The sequence below is a fragment of the Watersipora subatra genome, chromosome 7, assembly GCF_963576615.1.
Source record: "Watersipora subatra chromosome 7, tzWatSuba1.1, whole genome shotgun sequence".
Taxonomy (NCBI): domain Eukaryota; kingdom Metazoa; phylum Bryozoa; class Gymnolaemata; order Cheilostomatida; family Watersiporidae; genus Watersipora; species Watersipora subatra.
The window spans coordinates 1873567-1899403 of NC_088714.1; the positions used below are offsets into that span (position 1 = coordinate 1873567).

At 34.9% G+C, this 25837-nt stretch overlaps 1 protein-coding gene across 1 annotated transcript in view; it reads left to right on the forward strand.

The window, feature by feature from the left end:
- Positions 1-24499, forward strand: part of LOC137401179 (multidrug resistance-associated protein 1-like) — a 37992-nt gene extending 13493 nt beyond the window's left edge. The window contains exons 8-19 of the mRNA XM_068087564.1: positions 4235-4328; positions 7524-7620; positions 8112-8343; positions 10541-10711; positions 11160-11299; positions 13088-13287; positions 15803-15941; positions 18742-18875; positions 19632-19902; positions 20265-20431; positions 20635-20829; positions 24079-24499. Of these exons, the coding sequence (XP_067943665.1) occupies positions 4235-4328; positions 7524-7620; positions 8112-8343; positions 10541-10711; positions 11160-11299; positions 13088-13287; positions 15803-15941; positions 18742-18875; positions 19632-19902; positions 20265-20431; positions 20635-20829; positions 24079-24193 (1955 nt within the window). The 3' untranslated portion in view covers positions 24194-24499. The remainder of the gene's footprint in view (positions 1-4234; positions 4329-7523; positions 7621-8111; positions 8344-10540; positions 10712-11159; positions 11300-13087; positions 13288-15802; positions 15942-18741; positions 18876-19631; positions 19903-20264; positions 20432-20634; positions 20830-24078) is intronic.
- The last annotated feature ends 1338 nt before the right edge of the window (positions 24500-25837 follow it).

Sequence of the window (25837 nt, forward strand, 5' to 3'; positions counted from 1 at the left end):
CAACAAATCGCAAAGCGGGACACAGGCTATAATATCATCGCAGGTTTATTGCAAGCCAAAGATATCAACTAGTAGAGATATTTCTCGGTTTCTCAATGCATATTTATTAAAAGATCTTTGACAATTTGGAGGTAGGTTAGCAGATTTATTGCATCCAAAAGGAATAATATTGCTCAACCAGAAAAATAGGACAAAATATAGGCGTCATTTGCTTCGCCCTTAAAAGGGTTAAATTTATCTTAACAAACTTCTGAGAGCCATTTGAAAAATACAATGCCGGCCTCTATTTGAACGCCACCTCCAATTGACTGCCACTATAAAAGAAAATTTAAAAATAGAGCTCCATGGCATTCAATTGAAAGTTTTATGGTACTATGAACACACAAAACCATCTTTTAGGTCTCCGAAAATATCAAAAACACTCATTTTGATTTGGGAGCCATGAAATGGTGCTCCATCTTTAATCCGAACTTGAGGCGACGTATATACAATTATTTGTAGTATTTGGATGAGAGACAACAACTATGTTGAGATAACAATATAGCCTGAATTAGCCTATTAAACAATTGCATCTAACTGTTTTGTCCATCACTGTAATTGTATCATTTTCAATCACTGAATTATGTTGCAATGTCTAGATTTTACAAAGATCCATATGCCTCTACTCTTTTAGTGGCTTGAAACTTATAGAGAAATCATGAAACTAAAAAGAGGTGCATAGACATTGAAGTGCCAGACAGACATTGAGTTAAATTCTGTTTCACTGCCAATGCAGGTCATTAGCGCTGGCAGTATTTGTGTTTGTGTTTTTGGTTTTCAAGCCTGCGGCACACTATTCAGTAGGGCACTTGCTCTATTCAGTATGCACTATTACTATAGTATTCAATTGCACTATTCAGTAAGGTACACTATTACTATAGTATTCAATTGCACTATTCAGTAAGGTGCACTATTACTATAGTATTCAATTGCACTATTCAGTAAGGTGCAATATTACTATAGTATTCAATTGCACTATTCAGTAAGGTGCACTATTCAGTAAGGTGCACTATTACTATAGTATTCAATTGCACTATTCAGTAAGGTACACTATTACTATAGTATTCAATTGCACTATTCAGTAAGGTACACTATTCAGTAAGGTGCACTATTCAGTAAGGTACACTATTCAGTAAGCTGCACTATTCAGTAAGGTGCACTATTCAGTAAGGTGCACTATTACTATAGTATTCAATTGCACTATTCAGTAAGGTACACTATTCAGTAAGGTGCACTATTCAGTAAAGTACACTATTCAGTAAGGTGCACTATTCAGTAAGGTGCACTATTCAGTAAGGTACACTATTCAGTAAGGTACACTATTCAGTAAGGTGCACTATTCAGTAAGGTGCACTATTCAGTAAGGTGCACTATTCAGTAAGGTGCACTATTCAGTAAGGTGCACTATTCAGTAAGGTACACTATTCAGTAAGGTGCACTATTCAGTAAAGTACACTATTCAGTAAGGTGCACTATTCAGTAAGGTGCACTATTACTATAGTATTCAATTGCACTATTCAGTAAGGTACACTATTCAGTAAGGTGCACTATTCAGTAAAGTACACTATTCAGTAAGGTGCACTATTCAGTAAGGTGCACTATTCAGTAAAGTACACTATTCAGTAAGGTGCACTATTCAGTAAGGTGCACTATTCAGTAAGGTGCACTATTCAGTAAGGTGCACTATTCAGTAAGGTACACTATTCAGTAAGGTGCACTATTCAGTAAGGTACACTATTCAGTAAGGTGCACTATTCAGTAAAGTACACTATTCAGTAAGGTGCACTATTCAGTAAGGTGCACTATTCAGTAAGGTGCACTATTCAGTAAGGTACACTATTCAGTAAGGTGCACTATTCAGTAAGGTACACTGTTCAGTAAGGTGCACTATTCAGTAAAGTACACTATTCAGTAAGGTGCACTATTCAGTAAGGTGCACTATTCAGTAAGGTGCACTATTCAGTAAGGTACACTATTCAGTAAGGTGCACTATTCAGTAAGGTGCACTATTCAGTAAGGTGCACTATTCAGTAAGGTGCACTATTCAGTAAGGTACACTATTCAGTAAGGTGCACTATTCAGTAAGGTACACTATTCAGTAAGGTGCACTATTCAGTAAAGTACACTATTCAGTAAGGTGCACTATTCAGTAAGGTGCACTATTCAGTAAGGTGCACTATTCAGTAAGGTACACTATTCAGTAAGGTGCACTATTCAGTAAGGTACACTATTCAGTAAGGTGCACTATTCAGTAAGGTGCACTATTCAGTAAGGTGCACTATTCAGTAAGGTGCACTATTCAGTAAGGTACACTATTCAGTAAGGTGCACTATTCAGTAAAGTACACTATTCAGTAAGGTGCACTATTCAGTAAGGTGCACTATTCAGTAAGGTGCACTATTCAGTAAGGTACACTATTCAGTAAGGTACACTATTCAGTAAGGTGCACTATTCAGTAAGGTGCACTATTCAGTAAAGTACACTATTCAGTAAGGTGCACTATTCAGTAAGGTGCACTATTCAGTAAGGTGCACTATTCAGTAAGGTACACTATTCAGTAAGGTGCACTATTCAGTAAGGTACACTATTCAGTAAGGTGCACTATTCAGTAAGGTGCACTATTCAGTAAAGTACACTATTCAGTAAAGTACACTATTCAGTAAGGTGCACTATTCAGTAAGGTGCACTATTCAGTAAGGTACACTATTCAGTAAGGTGCACTATTCAGTAAGGTGCACTATTCAGTAAGGTGCACTATTCAGTAAGGTGCACTATTGCACTTGCTCTTTAAGATAAGCTTTACTTAAAATTTCATCAGAAAGTATCGATATATTTTTATCATTTGTGATTTTTTCTGATGGTTGAGGCTATTTAATTGCCAGGATGTTGCTAGATTAAAATCGATAAAGCTTGGTCACGATTATACATGTAACACTCAGTCAAAAAATATGTGCAAAATGGTGTCACAAGTTGTTATCGTTGCAGTGGTTGATATCGGCTATTGCATTCAGGCTGATCTCTATACTGTCGGTCTCTTTGCAATTATAGACGTCATAATTGCACCAATTGATCTGACCGAGCATTTTAATCGCGATCAAGTTTTATCGATTTTAATCCTGAAACATCCTGTCAACCAGATCACCTCAAACAAAACACAATCGCAAATGTGATAATAAATAGCAATACTTTCTGACAAAATCTACACAAATTTTGTGTGAGTTCATCTTTAAGTATCAACTAGCTGAGTGTTACGTAGAGCAAGCCACTGAGCACAGGTAAAATATGTAATTGCCTTCTCCATGCTTCATTGTGCAACCTTCGCTACACTCATGAGTTGGACCAACAACTTATTTTAGTAGCCAAAATTTTGGAAGGCTTACAAGTTCTTGTGGCAGGTACTTACAAATTCTTGTGGTAGGTACTTACAAGTTCTTGTGGCAGGTTCTTACAAGTTCTTGTGGCAGGTACTGACAAGTATGTGGCAGGTTCTTACAAGTTCTTGTGACAGGTACTTACAAGTTCTTGTGGCAGGTACTTACAAGTTCTTGTAGCAGGTACTTACAAGTTCTTGTGACAGGTACTTACAAGTTCTTGTGGCAGGTACTCACAAGTTCTTGTAGCAGGTACTTACAAGTTCTTGTGGCAGGTACTTACAAGTTCTTGTGGCAGGTACTTACAAGTTCTTGTGGCAGGTACTTACAAGTTCTTGTGGTTTGAGGTAGGAGTTTTTGTTCATCTTTGGCTTTGATCTTCAGGAATATGTGCTTTTGTAGTTGTTCCCAGCTTCATTTATTGCAAAAATTTAAAAAGATTGTGATCTTCTTCCTATCATGTGTCGTTATAGGTACTTTACCTGCTAGATTCATTCTCAGCCCTTATTTGTTCCTATCCACTCTTTTATCTTCTGCGGCAGTTTATTCATGGTTATTTCTTGCCATTTACCTTCTTTTTAAACCATTTCTGTTTTTTTCCTTTCTAGACCACCTTTCCTATTTTTTCTCACTTTCTCCTTTTTAACTATTTCTTTGTCTTTTCCTTTTTCATTTCTCATCTTTTTGCTCTCTCCACTAGTCCAGAGTTTTATAACGATCACTAATCAGTAGATATAATCCAACACTAAACTTATCTCATGCAATACCAACTCAGGAGATATTTAACCTCGAAAGTGATGAGAGGTTTCTAAAATTCATTACAGAAGCGTCCGAAGAGAGCAAGCCAGAGGGACAGAAAAAGTTGCAAAAGGATCTCACACAGAGGAAATGTGAACAACTGGAGAGAGCTGCTAACAAGTTAGCTTTAGCAATCACATTGTAGTTCTTTTTATTTCAGTTTGCTTTTAGATACAATTTCAGTTTCTTTTAGTTCTAATACTTCAGATGATTTTGTAGGCTTGGTTCCAGCTTTTGGCTTACCTTATTTTAGTTAGCCATACATTTTTAGTTCACCAGTAGCCTCAGAGCATAGTTGACTCACAGTTTCTCATCAGATTAAATATTACTGTAACTACTGGTAAATATACATATGTAAGTTTTAATATATATATAGGTTTTAATAGACAAAGTATATACTTCCATTTAAAATATACCCCTATGTTTCAACTGACAAAATACATACTTATAGTTTCAATAGAGATAATTTATAGTTTACTAATTGGTATCAGCAATTACATTTTACATTGTAGACTTCTTTCTTCAGTTCTAAAGCTTTTGAAAAGTTGACAATAGACAATATATTTGCAACAGATTGTCGTCGGGAGATTTTTGGAGATTTATAATAACATGTACATTATATAATTTATAACAGGCTGATGGGATTGTTCACAATATAGACTCATCCTTTATAGTATACTAGATGAATGTCCGGTGTTGCCCGGGTAATAAAAAAGTCTTTGGACAAAATTTATTTTTATTTTAACATATACAATATTTACCAATCTAACTTTTAAACTTTATATCATGGAAAAAGTTTTTTTTCTGCAGTTCAAATGACTTGAGAAAAAACAACTGTAAAAGTTTTCAAACTTTTTCAAACAACTAACTTTTAAATTTCATATCATGAAAGATGTGTTTTGTTGAAATAAATTAGGAGGAAAATTAAAGCTGTAAAGGTTTTTAAATGTAAGTGTGAAATCATTAGCAAGTAATGGTTAAATGGCTGTTTTGCTACAATTACAATGGAAAATTATTTGGTATGCGATTATATGATTTTAGTTCGTTTCAGTGTTGGCATCATAAGGCGAAAATACTGTATAGACATATAGAGTGGTATAGAAACCCATAGTAATTATCTAATGCAAGCACTGCCTGGTAAAAATCATCAAAATCATCATTGTCAAAAAATAGTAACAAAACAATATGTTAACCTTAGTAACTATAGTTACCTACAATAACTTTAGTGCATTTTGTGGTTATGATCTGCAAGATTATAATTTATAACATTACAATGTACTACTTGGAGAGTTCTTACCTTCAAGACAGACATGTAACATAAGCGCTGAATCTAACTAAAATGAATTTAGTTTACTACAAATATACTTGATGGAAGTTTTAGTATGCATTTCACTACTCAAACTTTTAACTAAAGTTTAGCACTTATCTGGTTGGTAACCCGTTTTTACCATAATGGATGACACTGAACTGAGATACAATCACAAAATTTTAATTTCGAGAAAAATTTTTGTTGACAATGTTTGGTGGAAAACAAATTAGCTCTAGTACGGCGAGGATGAGAAAGCATCGTGTTTCATAGAGTTCATAGAGTTTCAATTAATACGTCATTTATTGTGGGCAATCGAGAAAAGGGTATACAGTGTATGATAAGAGATATGAAATTGTAAGAATAGTGTAGCTTGTTGGCTAAATGCACAGTTCAAAACTTGTGGCTGCTATCTTCGTGAGTTCAAATCCAGCAGGATGTGAGCTTTTAATTCCAAGATTTTAATAGCTATAACTTGATAGTATAATAGTACACACAAACATAACTGGATATAGTACACAAAAACTTTGAGATTTATATATATGGATTGACAGCAAACAGCGATACATTTAATCTAAGTTTTAAATAGCTTCAATGGGGTCAATACTCTTTGTTAAGCTACTTTTTAGGCGGTATAGTTCCTTAGAACATCTATAGATGATGTATTTCCTTAGAACATCTACAGATGATATAGTTCCTTAGAACACTTTTAGAGGATATATTTCTTTAAAACATCTACAGATGATATAGTTCCTTAAAACACTTAGATGATATAGTTCTTTAAAACATCTATAGATGATATAGTTCCTTAGAACATCTATAGATGATATAGTTCTTTAAAACATCTATAGATGATATAGTTCCTTAGGACATCTATAGATGATATAGTTCCTTAGAACATCTATAGATGATATAGTTCCTTAGAACATCTATAGATGATATAGTTCTTTAAAACATCTATAGATGATATAGTTCCTTAGAACATCTATAGATGATATAGTTCTTTAAAACATCTATAGATGATATAGTTCCTTAGCACATCTATAGATGATATAGTTCCTTAGAACACTTTTAGATGATATAGTTCCTTAGAACACTTTTAGATTATATAGTTCTTTAAAACATCTATAGATTATATAGTTCCTTAAAACAATTTTAGATTATATAGTTCCTTAGAACATCTATAGATGATATAGTTCCTTAAAACACTTAGATGATATAGTTCCTTAGAACACTTTTAGATAATATAGTTCTTTAAAACATCTATAGATGATATAGTTCTTTAGAACATCTATAGATGATATAGTTCCTTAGAACATCTGTAGATGATATAGTTCCTTAGAACATCTATAGATGATATAGTTCCTTAGAACATTTTTGGATGCCATAGTTCCTTAGAACATCTATAGATGATGTAGTTCCTTAGAACACTTTTAGATTATATAGTTCTTTAAAACATCTATAGATTATATAGTTCCTTAAAACAATTTTAGATTATATAGTTCCTTAGAACATCTATAGATGATATAGTTCCTTAAAACACTTAGATGATATAGTTCCTTAGAACACTTTTAGATAATATAGTTCTTTAAAACATCTATAGATGATATAGTTCCTTAGAACATCTGTAGATGATATAGTTCCTTAGAACATCTATAGATGATATAGTTCCTTAGAACATTTTTGGATGCCATAGTTCCTTAGAACATCTATAGATGATGTAGTTCCTTAGAACATCTATAGATGATATAGTTCTTTAAAACATCTATAGATGATATAGTTCCTTAGAACACTTCTTTGGTTGTAACTGAAAATAAAAAAGTATGTTAGATGGCGCCTGACTCTCTTCTCTTTATAAATTCGTTTTTAGTGTTGTTTTTTTCAAAATCAAAATTTAAAATTTCTTCTCTCGGTATTGTCACTAAAGTATCTTTGATGAGCTGAAACATCATTTATAAGCAATCTCAGTTACCAGTGTTTCAATTATGTTGTACATGCTTTTACTTCAGCAAGAATATGCAAGGCGAAACTGTTGGAGCGAAAGAGGAGGTTACAAGTGGTGGTTCTGATTTATATGATGAGCAGGAACAGGTTGCAACAGGAAATGTATGACACTCGTGTCTCCTTCTATATTTTTTCTCATTTATCAACAGCTTAAATATCATCTTTTACCTTCCTTTCAAAATGTCTTAGTTTAGAATGGTCATGGACGTATGACCATGATTAACAATAGTCAATCACATGTGGCTGCCTCACTTGTGACTGCTGGAGACAATCTGATATTTCCTCAGAAACAGATTTACAGAGACATGTTCAAAATTACTTATAGCATTCTTTTTCTGTCTCAAAATAACATCTCCAATCAGAAGCATAGATGGTATATTGTACATAAATATGTTGGTAAAAGATATCCTACAATAATATTCCTGTTATTGGAGTTGTCCTTCCTTCAGGCCTTAAGGAAAGAAGTGTCTGTTTTTTCCCATGACTAATTACAGGATTTTGAAATGCTAAGCTTTTACTGTTTTTTAATTACAATTCCCAACTTCTGAGTGGATTATTGAAAATTCTGGCACTAACTCGTGATGCTTTCATAGGTGACCTCGGGCATTTATTGGGTATATCTTAAAGCCTTGGGATTAAAGATGGTGTCCATCTGTGTACTCTGTATGCTCGGATCAACTGGTCTAGACCTGACCTACAGCATTTGGATAAGTAAATGGACAGGAGATGAAGTGTTTCAGAACAGCAGTCAAGCTAGTGCTGAGCAGAAAGAGTCTGCTATGGAGAGATACCTAATTATCCTTTCCTTCATCGGTCTCGGACAAAGTGAGTCTCTACGCTTGTACTTGCCTCTCGACTTATTAAAACCTATTTGACTTTTTTATGTTAAATAGAACTAGACCTTATATTTTTCACTTGATAGGAATAGGTTTAGGATTATTTAAAACTACAATAAAAATTAAATGTTCTGAGTTAATCCATTTTAATATTTTCTTTGCATGTCAAATGTTGGAGCAAATGCTCTTATAAAATTGTATTGTTTTTTGTTTAACCCGTTTCCCAGCTCCAAACTAGACAATAGCCGCTTCAGGTAATTACATATAGCCTTAACCTTTTCGCTACCTAATTAATTTTTTTACTGGGGTTATTTTTTAAATATTTGGTAAAAACCAATATTTAACAATGGCGCATATAATTTGTCATAACTCTTGAACCACTCTTGAAGATTTTGATAGTAAATTAATCGGCATAAAATTTGACATCAGCCGATGTTATAAGAACAAGGCTGCAAATGTGTTCCAGAATGAGCTCGGACACTGGCTGAGCCCCCCCTTCCTACTACCGTGAGTAACAGCTTGAGCATTGTCCGAGTTCAGAGTTATTACTATTATCATAGCTTACGACATTATTATCATTATTATTATTATTATTGCTACTAGTAAGCTGGCCGTCCCATGGGCCATGAGAGATCATCGTGTGTAATAGCTATGTGCATGATTATTCCACAATACAGCAAGGTATTTGCCTGGCTGGTAAGCCAAATATATGAGTTCAATTCTCATGCGAGGACTTTTTCCAACCTCTAGCCGGGCTTCAGACAGATGGTACAATGTGTGGAGCCTCAGATGTAATGCGTCTGACACATCTGGTCACTTGAGACAGATGGTACAATGTGTGGAGCCTCAGATGTAATGTGTCTGACACATCTGGTCACTTCAGACAGATGGTACAATGTGTGGAGCCATAGACGATGTAATGTGTCTGACACATCTGGTCATCGCTAACAAGAAATTGCGATAATGAAAATAAAGTTTTTGCACAACGAATCTCAGCTCAGTGTGGCTATTAAACATATATTTTCTAATGGCTCAGGGCAGGCAGATGATTGATTCCATTCGTTCAAAAATGAGCTTACACAAAATCTGACTTGATTTTATTAGAAAGTATCAGTATTTTTTTATCATGTGCAATTGTTGTTGATGTTGAGGTGATCTGACTTGGGGATGTTTCCAGGTTAAAATCGACAAAACATGGTCGCAGTTAAAACTGTCAGATCAAGTGAAAGTGTGATTATGATGTCTATAGTTGCAAAAAGACCAACACAATAGAGACACATAACGCTGCCTCTTGAATGCAATAGCCGATATCAACTATAGCAACGACAACAGCTAGTGACGTCATTTTGTACGTATTTTTCTCTTGATCGTTTTTACTGTGATCAAGTTTTGTTGATTTTAATCTTGAAACATCCTGGTAGTCAGATTACTTCAAACATCTAAAACAATCGCAAATAATAGAAAATTACTGACACTTTCTGATACAATCTACTAACATGTTGTGTAAGTTCATCTTTAAGTACAGACACGGTAAGCTACTTACACTGTAGTTAACTACTCACTACTACACTGTAGTTGACTACTCACTACTACATTGTAGTTGACTACTCACTACTACACTGTAGTTAACTACTCACTACTACACTGTAGTTAACTACTCACTACTACACTGTAGTTAACTACTCACTACTACATTGTAGTTGACTACTCACTACTACACTGTAGTTAACTACTCACTACTACACTGTAGTTGACTACTCACTACTACACTGTAGTTAACTACTCACTACTACACTGTAGTTGACTACTCACTACTACACTGTAGTTAACTACTCACTACTACACTGTAGTTGACTACTCACTACTACACTGTAGTTAACTACTCACTACTACACTGTAGTTGACTACTCACTACTACACTGTAGTTAACTACTCACTACTACACTGTAGTTGACTACTCACCTGAAAAATTTTGTTTTTTGTTAATGAAATGAATCCTACTAAAATCACTCGGCTCATGGCCGATGCAACGCTGTACGCAAACACTGTTCTGAGCCACACTATGCGGCTTCTGGTTCGCACTGAGTTAAAGCATGTCAACTATATAGGACTAGGTAAGCAACTAATATAGTATTATAATAATCAGTAAAAAGTTTTTGTTATTTTTCTTCCTTTATATATTTCAGTGTTGACTGTGTTGAGTTACACCCTACTAGCTGCCTACTGTTTCTGCCAAGCTAGTAGCAACCTACACAAGTCTCTACTTAACAACATACTTAAGGCTAAGATTCTTTTCTTTGAGATCAAGCCACTAGGAATGATACTCAATCGCTTCTCCAAAGATGTCGATATTGTAGGTGAGTCATAGTAAACCCTGTTTACAGTCATAGAATGGAAGCAATTTTATACTTCTCTTCGTCTGGTTGTGGTCCCTTTAGTTTTAGTTCTGTACACAAAACCTGCTGTTTTCACTTTCAACTGCGTAAGTCTTTGGACATAAATATTGATATTCATAGAGTTAATAGAGTCATAGAGTTAATGCACCCGCTAGAGTTTTACATGTTCTGTAAATTAAATCCTATAATTTTGTACCATTGTTTACTGTATTACAATTCTCAATCAATTCATCACTTAGTTCAGACCATCAACTGAAATGGAACGACCATGACAGTAGAAGGCAGGTTGAAATACTATTTCCATGAAGAAACTGGTGATCTACCCAAACGGTCTGAGATTTTAGATCCCTGGACTGGTTAATGGGAACCAAGCTGAACATGGTACAAATATGTGTCTTTTCTTTTTCAGATAACCAGCTTGGCGGGTCACTGCTGCAAATGGCTGTAATTCTTGTTGGTTTGTTGGCTAGCATCGGAGGAATAATCTACGCCACCCCTTTGTTTACATTAGCTGTCATACCAATAATCGCTGTCTATGTTTATGTCCAGGTAAGGCTCTAATAACAAAGTACTTGTTAGTGTACTTTGTTAGCTATGCTGACATAGTTCTGCTATGCTTGCTTCAACATCAATTCCTGCATACGTAGTTACAGTATACTGTCAGATTTAATACCTCTATTGCTAAAAGTACAAGGTATCAACGTGTCGGTAAGCAAGTTTTGATTACCGGTGTACTCTGTGTATTCATTGAAGTCGCTGTTTGCATGTGTAGAAAGCTGCACCTTTGCTATCAGGTCTAGTCTTGCACTCTACAGACTCATATGAAGGCTGCCACGAAAATGATGCGTTGGCTCATTGTTTCAAGTAGGCATTAAAAGAGTTACAATGCTGACAGGAAGCAGTGCTGTGCTAGAGGATCTACTTTTAGCCTTTTTACCTAGTAAAGTGGTAAATTTACTGTGTCAGGCATCAACGCTGAACAAATCAATTGAACGAGTCTATTTGTGCAGTTGGTTTGAATTGATTAATAATTGATAGGATGATTTGGCTAAACTGTTTCTCTTGATAGAGAAAATGTGGCATATTCATTGGATTCAATGTATTTTCTGTCTAACTGTAATTTTACTTGTCATTGGCCAAACTCACACAATGCGTGCAATGTTTATTTTTGTTGGTGGCATATGGCCAATATCAACACAAAGTAGTCATAATCGTGGTCTGAGCCCATGAGTGTCTATTTCATAAAAATAACAATTCACAGATGACGCTTAAGTCAAAACAGTCATATATCTGCATAGAGGCTTCGATCACTGACCTGTTTAGTATGTTGAACAATCAAATATCTGTATAGAGGTTTGATCACAGACCTGTTTTACATGTTACAACTGTTGTATGTTAGATCGAATATTTCCATAAGAATACACTGTAACTCGTTTGAGTCATTCCACAGCTTAGCATGCGTGCAACAACTACCACATAAATGCACATAGTAGTTAATTCAGGGGAGAAATATAAACAAAGAAAAAATATAAATTATAATCAAACCTCTACATACAAATTTTTGATGTACGCCAAAATTTCAGCCAGTATTTGTCTTTAAATACAAAGTAATGTGGAGACTTTGTATCTTAAGATTTGGCATCTGAAAACGTTGTGATTCAATTTGGAGACTTTGTATCTCAAGGCATCTGGAAACTTGGCAGTTTTGTAAAAACTCAAAAAAGTAATCAAATTAGTAAAAATTTGAGATAAAACAAAAATAATGGAAAATTTTTTAATTGAGTTAATTTAAACTATATCTCATTTAAGTTAAATCAAGTTTAATCATTTTACCACGAAACGTTTGCATTGCTAAGTCTACACTTTGTTCCCAAATCCTGAAATACTTACTCATTGCTAAGTCTACACTCTGTTCACAAGTCCTGAAATACTTACTCATTGCTAAGTCTACATTCTGTTCACAAGTCCTGAAAGACTGACTCATTGTTAAGTCTACACTCTGTTCACAAGTCCTGAAAGACTTACTCATTGCTAAGTTAGAGCTAAAACCATTCATATTCAACCCACAAGTTTGAATTTGTCAAGCTTTTACGGTCAGTGTGTTTCAGTCTTATAACATGAAATGCATCTTGGCAGAATTTTTCAAAGCCATTCGATATGTTGACCTGAATTCTGTATGATATGCACTTGCGTAACTCGATGTGCCATTAGAATGTAATGTAATGTCAAATGTACATTAGAAATGCATCTCTGAACATAAAGATATCTTGTAGTTGGATCTGCACCTCTCCTTTATAGTGCATCAATAGAAGTGATCAGCTTTGTTGCATATTTTAGAGGTATTACATCGCAACCTCTAGACAGCTAATGAGGCTCCTCTCTAAGGCCTCTTCTCCCATATACGCTCACTTCAGTGAGACCCTTAATGGCTGCCAGACAATACGAGCCTATGGACACCAGGAGAGGTTCATGAATGATAATATCAATAAGATTGAGAAACAAAACATCTTCCAGTACTTTGATGAGTTTGCTGATTGGTTAGTAAATACAATGTAGTTGGCTGCTAGTAGTTGATCACATATGCTCTAGTCTCAGGGGTCTTGTGCATATTCTATCATACTTACATCAGCTAGATTCGACAATATTTCTTGTCATGCAATACAGTAGATGCCCCTCTAATGTGAACCTCTTACGTAAATTCAATTGAACCTAAAGAATTTAGGGAAATTTTTTGCATTGTTTTATGTAAGAATTTCTATAATACATAATGTACCAAATCGGTGCAAATTCCCAAATTCGATTTGAATGCTAGGAGTCCCATGGAGCATCATTTTTTCTCTTACCTCAATTGGGAGAGAAAATAACAGATAAGGGCTAACTGGGGTATTTATTATATTTTTTTACTTTATTGTAGACTTGTACGTTTTTTTACTTTTTTCTTTGCAGCATAGACGTTGCTGTGGAGAGAAAAGTAAAAAAATCGGTTTGAATTGTTATTGAATGTGTGCACTCCCCTTTACTTAACGTAAATTTTTTGTAATAATGGACCCTGAACCAACTGTAAGTGATAAGAAAAAAGAAAAGGTTGTTGATACAAACCTGTAATACCATAGTTACTGTACAATACCACAGTTACTGTACACTACCACAGTTGCTGTATAATACCACAGTTACTGTACAATACCACAGTTACTGTATAATACCACAGTTACTGTACAATACCACAGTTACTGTACAATACCACAGTTACTGTACAATACCACAGTTACTGTACAATACCACAGTTACTGTACAATACCACAGTTACTGTACAATACCACAGTTACTGTACAATACTACAGTTACTGTACAATACCACAGTTACTGTACAATACCACAGTTACTGTACAATACCACAGTTACTTTACAATACCACAGTTACTGTATAATACCACAGTTACTGTATAATACCACAATTGCTATAGCTAGACAGACACCAAACTGCTATAGCTAGACAGACACCAAACGAATCTAATGCAAACAACCCCTGGCCAAAATTTATATACATGTATGTACTGTAAATATTAAAATTAGTAACTGAACAATATGTTAACCTTAGTAACTACAGTTACCTACAGTAACTTTAGTGTATTTAGTGGTTATGATCTGCAAGAAAATGTAACATCACAATGTACTACATGCAGTAGGTACCATGGGGAGTACTTACCTTTGAAACAGATGTATAACAGGAACGTTGATTTCAACTTGAATAAATTTAGTTTGCTAAACACATACTTGAAGGTTTTAGTATGTATTTTACCAGACTAATCTTTAACTTTCAACTAACAATTTATCACTTATTTGTTTTTGAATTCGTTTTTACTATAACTTATAACAAATAACGCTGAACTGAGATAGCAAGCAATGTGTATTTCTTTCAGGCGTTGTGGGAGGGATTTTGGCGAATAGCATATCAAAATTTTTCTATCTTGTTGTAATCAGTACACCAACTGTTAAATTTGAATTTCGAGAGAAGTTTTTTGTTGATATATGATGTTGATGCGAAAAACAAATTCGCCTTAGTATGATGATGATGAAAAAGCATCGTGTTTCTTAGAGTAAGGCGAAAACATCTTATAACAGGGGCATCACGACCCATCTTATAACAGGGGCATCACGACCCATCTTATAACAGGGGCATCACGACCCATCTTATAACAGGGGCATCACGACCCATCTTATAACAGGGGCATCACAACCCATCTTATAACAGGGGCATCACGACCCATCTTATAACAGGGGCATCACGACCTATCTTATAACAGGGGCATCACGACCTGTGGGCGCACTGTATTAATTAATAATTTGGCATGCGCAATTGAGAAAATGGTATACAGTAATGGTAACAGACGGTAATGTGGTAATAACGGTAATGTGGCAGTAATGGTAAGAACAGTGTGGCCTTGTGGTTGGGTGCGCTTGTTTACAAACTTGCTGTTACGCTCTTCATGAGTTCAAATTCAGTACGAAATGCAATTTTCATTGCTAGATTATAATCGTCATAGCGGGACAGACAGTGTTAGACGTGACACACTTTGAGATTTATATATATACTACTGAATGCCCGGCGTTGCACGGGTAGTAAAAAACATGTTATAAACAGTGGCAGGTAATGTAGTCGTTTGCCATTAGCTCGGGCCATTGTCAATGACTAATTTAAGCAAGTTCGTATCCATGTTGCTAAAGTTATTAATAAGAGCTGTGAGAGCACGCCTTAGTGACTTTGCGCCTTAACCCAGAGTCGCTATTTTAACCGAGAAAACGCCGCATATTGCCAAATGAATTCCCCGCATATCAATGCAAAGATTAGTTTGCAATGGGTTAGTTTATCGCCTGGTGAACGGGAGGCTCCGAGATCAAACCTACTAGGGTATGAATTTTTCATTGCTTGATTTTTATCGCTATAGCCGGACAGACAAACAGACAGCGGAAGACAGACGTCAAACTCTTAGCTTTATATATACAGATACATATAGGCCTATATCTTTTTAGACTCAATGATTTTTGTTGCAGCTGGCTTGATGTTCGCATGTACACTCTCAATGGGGTCCTACTATGCCTGACAGCTTTGTTCTGTGTGCTTTCTGTAAGGATACCCAGCCTACACATGACATCTAGTTTAACTGGCCTTGCGCTCTCTCTGGTCATTCAGGTGAGTTTTTCATATTTCATAAGGTATTTATTACTATTTAAGGATTATTACTATTATGTTGTCATGTTTATGCAACTAAAAGCGATAGGCGATAGGAATGCCTGCACCATGTGTCAAAGTATAACATGCCGTATACATAGCTTATACCCTTCATTAGTCATAGGAATACCTGCACCATGTGTCAAAGTATAACATGCCATATATATAGCTTATACCCTTCATTGACGAAAGGACCATACTGCACCATGTGTCAAAATATGATATGCCACATGCATAACCTATGCTTCCATCCATTTCTGTTTACATAAACATGCAATTTTGTACTAGATTATAGTTTGCAATATGCAGTGTATATAGCTTTTCTTTCATCCTTAATAGGAATATCTGTACAAGATGTCACTCTTCAACCTCATCCATCAGGCTTTCCATCAGGCCCACTAGTGTTTTCATAATTACTAAATATAGTTATTGAATAGATTCTCAAATCTGGAGTTATCTTATTCTCTCTCAAATGTGCACCCTAAGGATACGATTTTGATCTGTTTTGGGGTTGGCATCGTATGGTGAAAAAATCGTATGTAGGGGTATAGAAACCATAGTAATTATATAGTGCAAACATCCACTGCTAAAAATCGTCAAAATTTTATATGAGGGCTGTACATATTAAAAATTAGTAACAAAATAATATGTTAACCTTAGTAACTATAGTTACCTACAGTTACTTTATTGAATCTAGTGTATTCAGTGGTTATGAACTTATGATCTGCAATAAAATGTAACATTATAATGTACTATGCGCAGTCATACCATAGGTAGTTCTTACCTTCAAAAAGTTACCTCTAATAAATTTAGCTTTTTAAACACACGCACGCACACACACCTACAGCTAAGTTTTAGTATGTATTTTGAACTATTTTACTGAATTTCAACTTTTTATTACTGAACTGTTATCACTTATCAGTTTCTATCTTCGCTTTCACTATACCTTTTGTGGACCTGTTTAAAACCTTTTCCAACCTAATTCGGCGAGAAAGCCCGAACGATACTGTTTTCGTGATGAATTGGATTTTTGTTAGCAGGAGAGAGGCGTTGTCTGACCACTGACTGACCTTCTGTTTGAAGGGATCGCAACTCCAACTTTGCTAATGGTTTTAAAGGGAAAATATTACTGTTTTACACACAAGAATTGCTGAACATCGCGTCTCTTCAGGCGTTGTAAAAATATTTTCGGCAAACAGTATTTCGGTGTCTTTGTTATTTTGATGTACGTAATATGCACACCGACTGCCAAATTTAAACTTGGACGAAAATTTTGTTTAATTCTTATGGTGAAATAAGATTCGTATGGTGAGGCTAACAAATCGTATATCAGGGTAATCGTATCTCGAGGGTGCACTGTAGTATGACCGCTGGGTTTTAGTTTTCAACAGTTTGCATAGAAATGCTGTGTATCACAACTCTTTGTCTATTTGTAACTTTTCATTGTAACTCTCTGTCCATCGTAACTCTATTTATTTTAATGTTCTGTCTATTATAACTCGTTGTCTGTCACAATGCTCGTGTATACCATAACAGACAGTGCATAGTTAGACTTTGCCTATCCTAACTTCTAGCCATCATAGCTCTGAGTGTACTATAACGCTCTGTTTTTCATAACTCTCAGTATATCGTAGCTCTCTGCATATTGTAATGCCTGCATAATGTGTTTGTTAACACTCTATTTGTAGTAGCACCCAGTGTATCATAACACTCAGTATATCGTAACACTCTGCATAACGTAATGCCCACATAATGTGTTTGTTAACACTCTGCGCGTAGTAGCACCCAGTGTATCATAACTTTCAGTATATCGTAACACTCCGCATAACGTAATGCCTGCATAATGTATATTTTAACTTTATGTGTAGTAGCACCCAGTGTATCATAACTTTCAGTATATCGTAATGTTCTTCATAACATAATGCCCACATAATGTGTATGTTAACACTGTATGTGGTAGCACCCAGTGTATCATAACTCTCAGTATATGGTAACTCTCTGCATAACGTAATGCCTGCATAATGTATATTTTAACTCTATGTGTAGTAGTACCCAGTGTATCATAACACTCAGTATAAGGTAACGCCCTGCATAACGTAATGCCTGCATAATGTGTATGTTAACACTCTGTGTAGTAGCCCCCAGTGTATCATAACTTTCAGTATATCGTAATGTTCTTCATAACGTAATGCCCACATAATGTGTGTGTTAACACTGTATGTGGTAGCACCCAGTGTATCATAACACTCAGTATAAGGTAACGCCCTGCAAAATGTAATGCCTGCATAATGTGCATTTTAACTCTATCTGTAGTAGCACCCAGTGTATCATAACACTCAGTATATCGTAACACTCCGCATAATGTAATGCCTGCATAATGTGTTTGTTAACACTCTGTGTAGTAGCACCCTGTGTATCATAACTTTCAGTATATCGTAACACTCCGCATAACATAGTTAGTTAATGTTAGTTAGTTTGTAATACATAATGCATAATAGTTGGTTTATAACTATGATATTAGTGCTTCAAAGTATAGCACATAAAACTTCACCTCTTACACTTCACAACCAAAATAATCCTTCTTGAAAGTTACCATTTGCAACAATTTGCAAATTCTGAACTGATAAGCTCCTGTATTCAGAAAGTGACTGTCGTACTTGATGGTTGTGTAAAGCTGTTGTATTTTAGAAATTTATGTTTATAATATTACAACCTGATCGCCATTATCGTGTAGTAATATTATTTGAGGCTTTATCGTTAGGTAACTGATGTGATGACCATGTTCGTCTGGACAGTGTCCACTGTGGAAACAAATATCGTATCCATCGAACGGATTAAGGAATACATTGAGGTAGAAAAGGAAGACGATTATTCATCCGACCGGAATCCAATGAGGTAATAATTGCCTATTATTGAAGACTAGTCTTACAACCAACTGAAGTTCACATGGCCGATGGCTGCCTGAATCATCTGGTAAAGCTGGGATATGGTTGCACTTCCTTTCACCAAATATTTACATTCCTAAATTGAAATTCAATTTACAGTCATCTCTGCTACACTTGAACAGAATCTCTAGAACAGCATTAAGATGGTTGATATCCTTACATTCATCTTAACTATTAGGGCAATGTTTACCGTCACTGTCAATTGAACGCTTGGAGATTCTAGATGACTTAGTTTAGAAACTTAGTTTATACATTGTCTGCTTTAAATTAGATGTATAATTTGGGCGCTGCACTTAACAAAGCTTATACCCTGCAGGACAATATTATTCATGGAGATATATTTCTTGAAAGTTGTCTTTTCATTAATTTATGCGGACTATATTATTCTCGGAGAAATATATACATTTGTACGCGAATAAATTAATCTGCGAAACCAGCTAGCAATAGAGTGCAAAACCTTCACATGCGTATAGCAAGTTTTTAACTTTCTATTTGACTGTTCTATTCTATAAGTAACATATCTGCAAAACAAATTCATTGCAGATTTTAACCATTCGCGGATTTTAACCATTCGCGGATTTTAACCATTCGCAGGATTGTCTACTCTCAAATTTGCCCATTTGAGGGTATTTTTATTCATTTTATCTTTAATTTGGTCTGTTAGTAGTCGATCTGCTAGTCAACTTTGTGTGATTATCACTTTCAGCGACTGGCCATCCGCAGGCAAGCTGGAGTTTGACAACTACTCAACAAGATATCGCCCTGAGCTCGATCTTGCTATTAAACATCTCAGTATAACTATAAAGCCAGAGGAGAAAGTAGGAGTTGTAGGAAGAACAGGGGCAGGCAAATCCTCACTTTCACTCTCACTCTTTCGAATGTTGGAGGCTGAGGAAGGGTGCATTAAAGTGGATGGAGTAGACATATCTCAGTTGGGGCTGCATAGACTTCGTAGTAGTCTAACGATACTGCCTCAGGTAGGTATCAATGTCTATTTTATTCTTCCAAGTAATAACTATTGCCCTTGTTTGCAGTGGTGTCACAGCAAGCGTTTGTTCAATTTATGAATTTGTTCAAGAGATCATTAGATAGACACTGATGGTGTTCAGTTTCATAAGTGACAGCTTCATTGCAATCTAATCACCTGATAGTTTCTTAACCAGCAGCCATAGTGATGTCTGTAGTATCTCAAAACTATTAAGGCAGTCAACAGGTTTGTCTTTCGAACAATTTCTGTAGCTTATTTCTGATCAGACTAAAACAATGAATGACTTTTTAGTGTTCACCACCTATCAATAATAATCATTTTCTCTAGAGGATGTTTACTTCTTCCTCACAGGATCCAGTGCTATTCTCTGGCACTGTGAGAGAGAACCTGGATCCATTTGCTGAAAGTTCAGATGAAAAGCTCTGGAATGTTCTGGAACAATGTGAACTGAAGAGCTTTATTTCTGAGCAGCCTGAACAGTTATCTGCCGAGTGTGGAGAGGGAGGACAGAATCTCAGGTGACCAGCGCACGTTTTTACACCTCTTTCATCCCACAATATATTTGTTCGTTGTGTTGAACACCGCAGGATTTAGACATGCCTGTTGTGTTTGGATATATGTACAAGTATGGGTCGAAGCTACAAGATTTGTGATTCGTAAGTCTTTGATCATAGTTGATGGTTGTTGCCCGGTAAATACGTGTCCAGTTCATTGGTTATAGCGTTGGTCAGAGGCAGCTGCTCTGCTTAGCCCGAGCACTTCTCCGCAAGACTAAGGTCCTCATAATGGATGAGGCGACAGCAGCAGTTGATATGAAAACTGATGATGTCATACAAAAGACTATTAGAAGTAAATTCTCAGATTGCACGGTTCTGACTATTGCCCACAGGCTGCACACTATCATGGACTGTGATAGGTTAGTAAATTACTATCGTGGTCTGTGATAGGTTAGTAAATTGCTATCATGGTCTGTGATAGGTTAGTAAATTACTATCGAGGTCTGTGATAGGTTAGTAAATTACTATCGTGGTCTGTGATAGATTAGTAAATTACTATCGTGGTCTGTGATAGGTTAGTAAATTACTATCGTGGTCTGTGATAGGTTAGTAAATTACTATCGTGGTCTGTGATAGGTTAGTAAATTTTTATCGTGGTCTGTGATAAATTAGTAAATTACTATCGTGGTCTGTGATAAATTAGTAAATTACTATCGTGGTCTGTGATAAATTAGTAAATTACTATCGTGGTCTGTGATAAATTAGTAAATTACTTTCGTGGTCTGTGATAAATTAGTAAATTACTATCGTGGTCTGTGATAAATTAGTAAATTACTATCGTGGTCTGTGATAAATTAGTAAATTACTATCGTGGTCTGTGATAAATTAGTAAATTACTATCGTGGTCTGTGATAGATTAGTAAATTACTATCGTGGTCTGTGATAAATTAGTAAATTACTATCGTGGTCTGTGATAAATTAGTAAATTACTATCGTGGTCTGTGATAAATTAGTAAATTACTATCGTGGTCTGTGATAAATTAGTAAATTACTATCGTGGTCTGTGATAAATTAGTAAATTACTATCGTGGTCTGTGATAAATTAGTAAATTACTATCATGGTCTGTGATAAATTAGTAAATTACTATCGTGGTCTGTGATAAATTAGTAAATTACTATCGTGGTCTGTGATAAATTAGTAAATTACTATCATGGTCTGTGATAAATTAGTAAATTACTATCATGGTCTGTGATAAATTAGTAAATTACTATCGTGGTCTGTGATAAATTAGTAAATTACTATCGTGGTCTGTGATAAATTAGTAAATTACTATCATGGTCTGTGATAGGTTAGTAAATTACTATCGTGGTCTGTGATAAATTAGTAAATTACTATCGTGGTATGTGATAAATTAGTAAATTACTATCGTGGTCTGTGATAGATTAGTAAATTACTATCATGGTCTGTGATAAATTAGTAAATTACTATCGTGGTCTGTGATAAATTAGTAAATTACTATCGTGGTCTGTGATAAATTAGTAAATTACTATCGTGGTCTGTGATAAATTAGTAAATTACTATCGTGGTCTGTGATAGGTTAGTAAATTACTATCGTGGTCTGTGATAGGTTAGTAAATTACTATCGTGGTCTGTGATAGGTTAGTAAATTACTATCGTGGTCTGTGATAGGTTAGTAAATTACTATCGTGGTCTGTGATAGGTTAGTAAATTATTATCGTCGACTGCCATAGGTTAGCAATTTACTATCATGTTCTGTGATAGGTTAGTTGTATATCATCTTGGTTAGTTGTTTGTCATTGTGGTTAGTCATTCCATGCTGTAATATGTTAGTAATTTACTATGAGAAGTTAGTAATATACTGTCACTAAGCTGAATGCCCGGCGTTGCCATGGTAATTTATTTTTATTTAACATATAACAACAGTTACCACTCTACCTTTCAAACTTCATCTCATGAGAAAAGTGTTTTGTGCAGTTTAAATAAGTTAAGGGAAAAATAAAACAGCTGTAAAGGTTTTTAAACTTTTTCAAACAACTGTAACGATTACAATGAAAAACAATTTGGTATGCAATTATGATTTTAATTCGTTTTAGTGTTGGCATCGTAAGGCAAACATGTCGTATTGAGTGGTATAGAAACCCATTGTAATTAATTAATGGAAACACCCCCTGGTAAAAAATCATCAAAATTTTATATATGTACTGCACATATTAAAAATTAGTAACAATATGTTAACCTTAGTAATTCTAGTTACCTAGAGTAATTTTAGCGTATTTAGTGGTTATGATCTGCAAGAAAATGTAACATTATATTGTACTATCGTACTCCCCACGGTACAGTACGTACCGAGGGAAGCTCTTACCTTTAAGATAGACATATAACATAAGCGTTAAATTTAACTTAAATGAATTTAGCTTAGGAAAAACTTGCTTAAAATTAAGTTTTAGTATTATTTTACTAAACTTCAACATTGGCGTAGGCTAAAATTTTATCACCGATTTTGGTTTCATTTTTACTATAACTTATAACGAATAATGCTGAACTGAGATAGAGAGTGAGCATCATATCTCTTTCAGGCGTTGTGGGAGAGATTTCAGCAAATAGCATATTGGAATTTTCGTTATTTCGTTGTAATCAGTACACCGACTGTCAAATTTAATTTTGAGAGAAGTTCTCGTTGATATCGGTATGGCGGAAAAAATTCGAAAAAGATTTCGTCCTCTTATGGCGAAGACAAAATCAACGAAAAAACATTGTGTTCTATATAGCAAGGCGAAAAAAATCTTATAACTAGGGCATCCCAACACGAGGGCGCACTGTATTAAATTGGCGTGTGCAATCACAAAACTATTGTATTGTATATGGTAAGAGCGATGGGTGTGATAAGATTGGCTTAGCGTTGTTGTTAAGCCTGCTGTTAGTAGACTTGCGATTTGAATGTCGGGAGTTCAAATCCAGTACTATTCATTACTAAAACTTTATCGCTATAACTGGACATACAAATGACAGACAAACAACAAACATTGAGATTTATTATTATATATATATAATATATATATTATTTATATTTTTATATATATATTATATATATATAGATGAACTGTGATAGATTCATCATTTACTATCATTGGCTATACCCAGTTAGTTATATTAGTTATGTGCCATATTGGTTAGTTATATATTATGTGATAGGTTAGTACTTGATATCATGTGCTGCGATATGTTAGTTATATTCCATCATGTACGATGATGAGTCAGTTTTAATACTGTCATAGACTTACCATCATAGAAATACCGTCATAGACTGTAGTAGATCAGTTATATGTATGAATGTTCTGTTAGTTACTTTGCTGTATCAGTTATATGTTGTCACTAGACTTAGGTTCACCTTTTTATTTGTTTTATGAAATTACGGAGAAAATATACATTCAAGTGAATCTGAGAAGTGCTCTTTCTTGCGAAACATTTTTAAAACGCCTCGGAGTTCAAGACATTTGTTAAATTTTTTATCACTTCCGGTGCAACCTTTGTTTTTATGATACAGGCAGTTTTTTGGCATCCTGCTAGCCATGCCAAAGAGGTGCCTATGTATTAAAGTTAAAAAATAGGCTTATCACGTTCTTAGACATGATTTCTATGTTTGTAGGATTATGGTTATGAGTGAAGGTCACGTCGCTGAGTTTGATAGTCCACAGGTTCTCCTCGAAAACAAGCTGAGTCTATTTTATTCAATGGCAAAAGAAGCTGGAATAGTCTCTTAATTGCTGTCAGCCCTTGCACGCAAATACACCATAGTAGCACATAGTAGTACAACGCTATTGCTAAATGATTGCAACTATCAGCTCAATTTATATGGTGTTCAGCTAATTATGCACACACATTATTATACATGTATACAACACACCCCAAGTAGCTTAGTGAAGTTGCCATATAGACGCTCATTACTCCAATCAATGCTTTTTTATCTGTGCTATTTTATATACACTATAATATACTGGTATATTATAGTACATTTTATAATGAACATGAACTATTAAAAAAAAGGCTGTTTTTGAAACCTCTAGTTTTTAATGAGACGTTAAGGCGGTATAAAAAAGGTGACCAAGTCTACTGGAAGATTTATCAAGCCATACAAGGTTGTCAGCTTGCCTCGGTGCTGCAAATCAACCCATCAAAGGGTCTCTGTGGGTGTCTTGCGAGATTAAATTTATGCAAGAACTAGACAAAGTAACCACTCTAAAGTCAAACACTAGATTTAAGTATTGGCATAATTTCTGTAAACAATATGGAAGAAACATGCATGTGGCACTGGAGAACGAGTTGAGCATGGATGGTATAAAGGAGGGGACTAAAAAAGGTACTTGTTATGGAATGCCTATTGTATAACTCATATTAAATATGTAGGGATGGAAGCTTCTCTTGCTGTCTGAAATGTTACCAATATTGCCAAATTCTTCCAGGTGAGACTACATTTTCTGCTATAAAGTCTTTCAGGATCGACTAAATTCTTTGTATAGAGCCTCAAGTGACTCACCATCCGACCAGCACAAACATACAAAACCATGAGACTGTTTATATTCATTTCAACTAAAGATTTCCATAAATATCAAATTGCTCCGAAAACTCTCAACAACCTGGGATCAAGTTGTATCCAGAGGATTTGTGTTATTAGACAAAAAGGGGACCAAGACTGATAAATGCTAGTCATGTCTGGCAGGCTCTGCGAAATGATTAAGTTAAATATTTGAATGACTTCTAATGTATGCAAATCTCCAAAAATGTCAGAAACACAACCATCCAATTAAATTTACATTGGGTAGTAATCCTAGCGTTTATTGCAATATCATAGCAATTTTAATGGTTAAAAATAACATAACATAATGTGAAATTTAACTGCGGTTTATATTCAACTCTTAATTTGGAATCAAACCTCAATAATATGAGTTGAATTTGTTCCACGATTGAGCTTGAATAATTGAATTGACAGAAATTAAATTGTGTTCCAGACGCAAAAAACCTAATCGGTGTATGAAAATATTTTTAGATAACGAATACTTTCACATACATCTACTTTACGAATGTAAGATAAAAGCAAATATAATATTATGTGACAGCATAATATTAACTAGCTTGTTCAACATTAACAACAGATTAATGTGGCTAACAGAAATTAAGGTGGCTTAAGAGATATTTCTTGACATCTAACGTAAAGGTTTTCTCTGAACAAACAAAAGAATCGATATAATTGCGGAACAAAAAACTTAAGAGTTTGTTAACTAACTAAACATTAATCGTACACTATGTTCATGTTTTATGATAGTTTTTTCTATTGATATAATTTTTTTTTTATTATTGTCCCTTTGACTCGCTGTTCTCTTTAGCACACAAAACCTTTGTGGATAAAA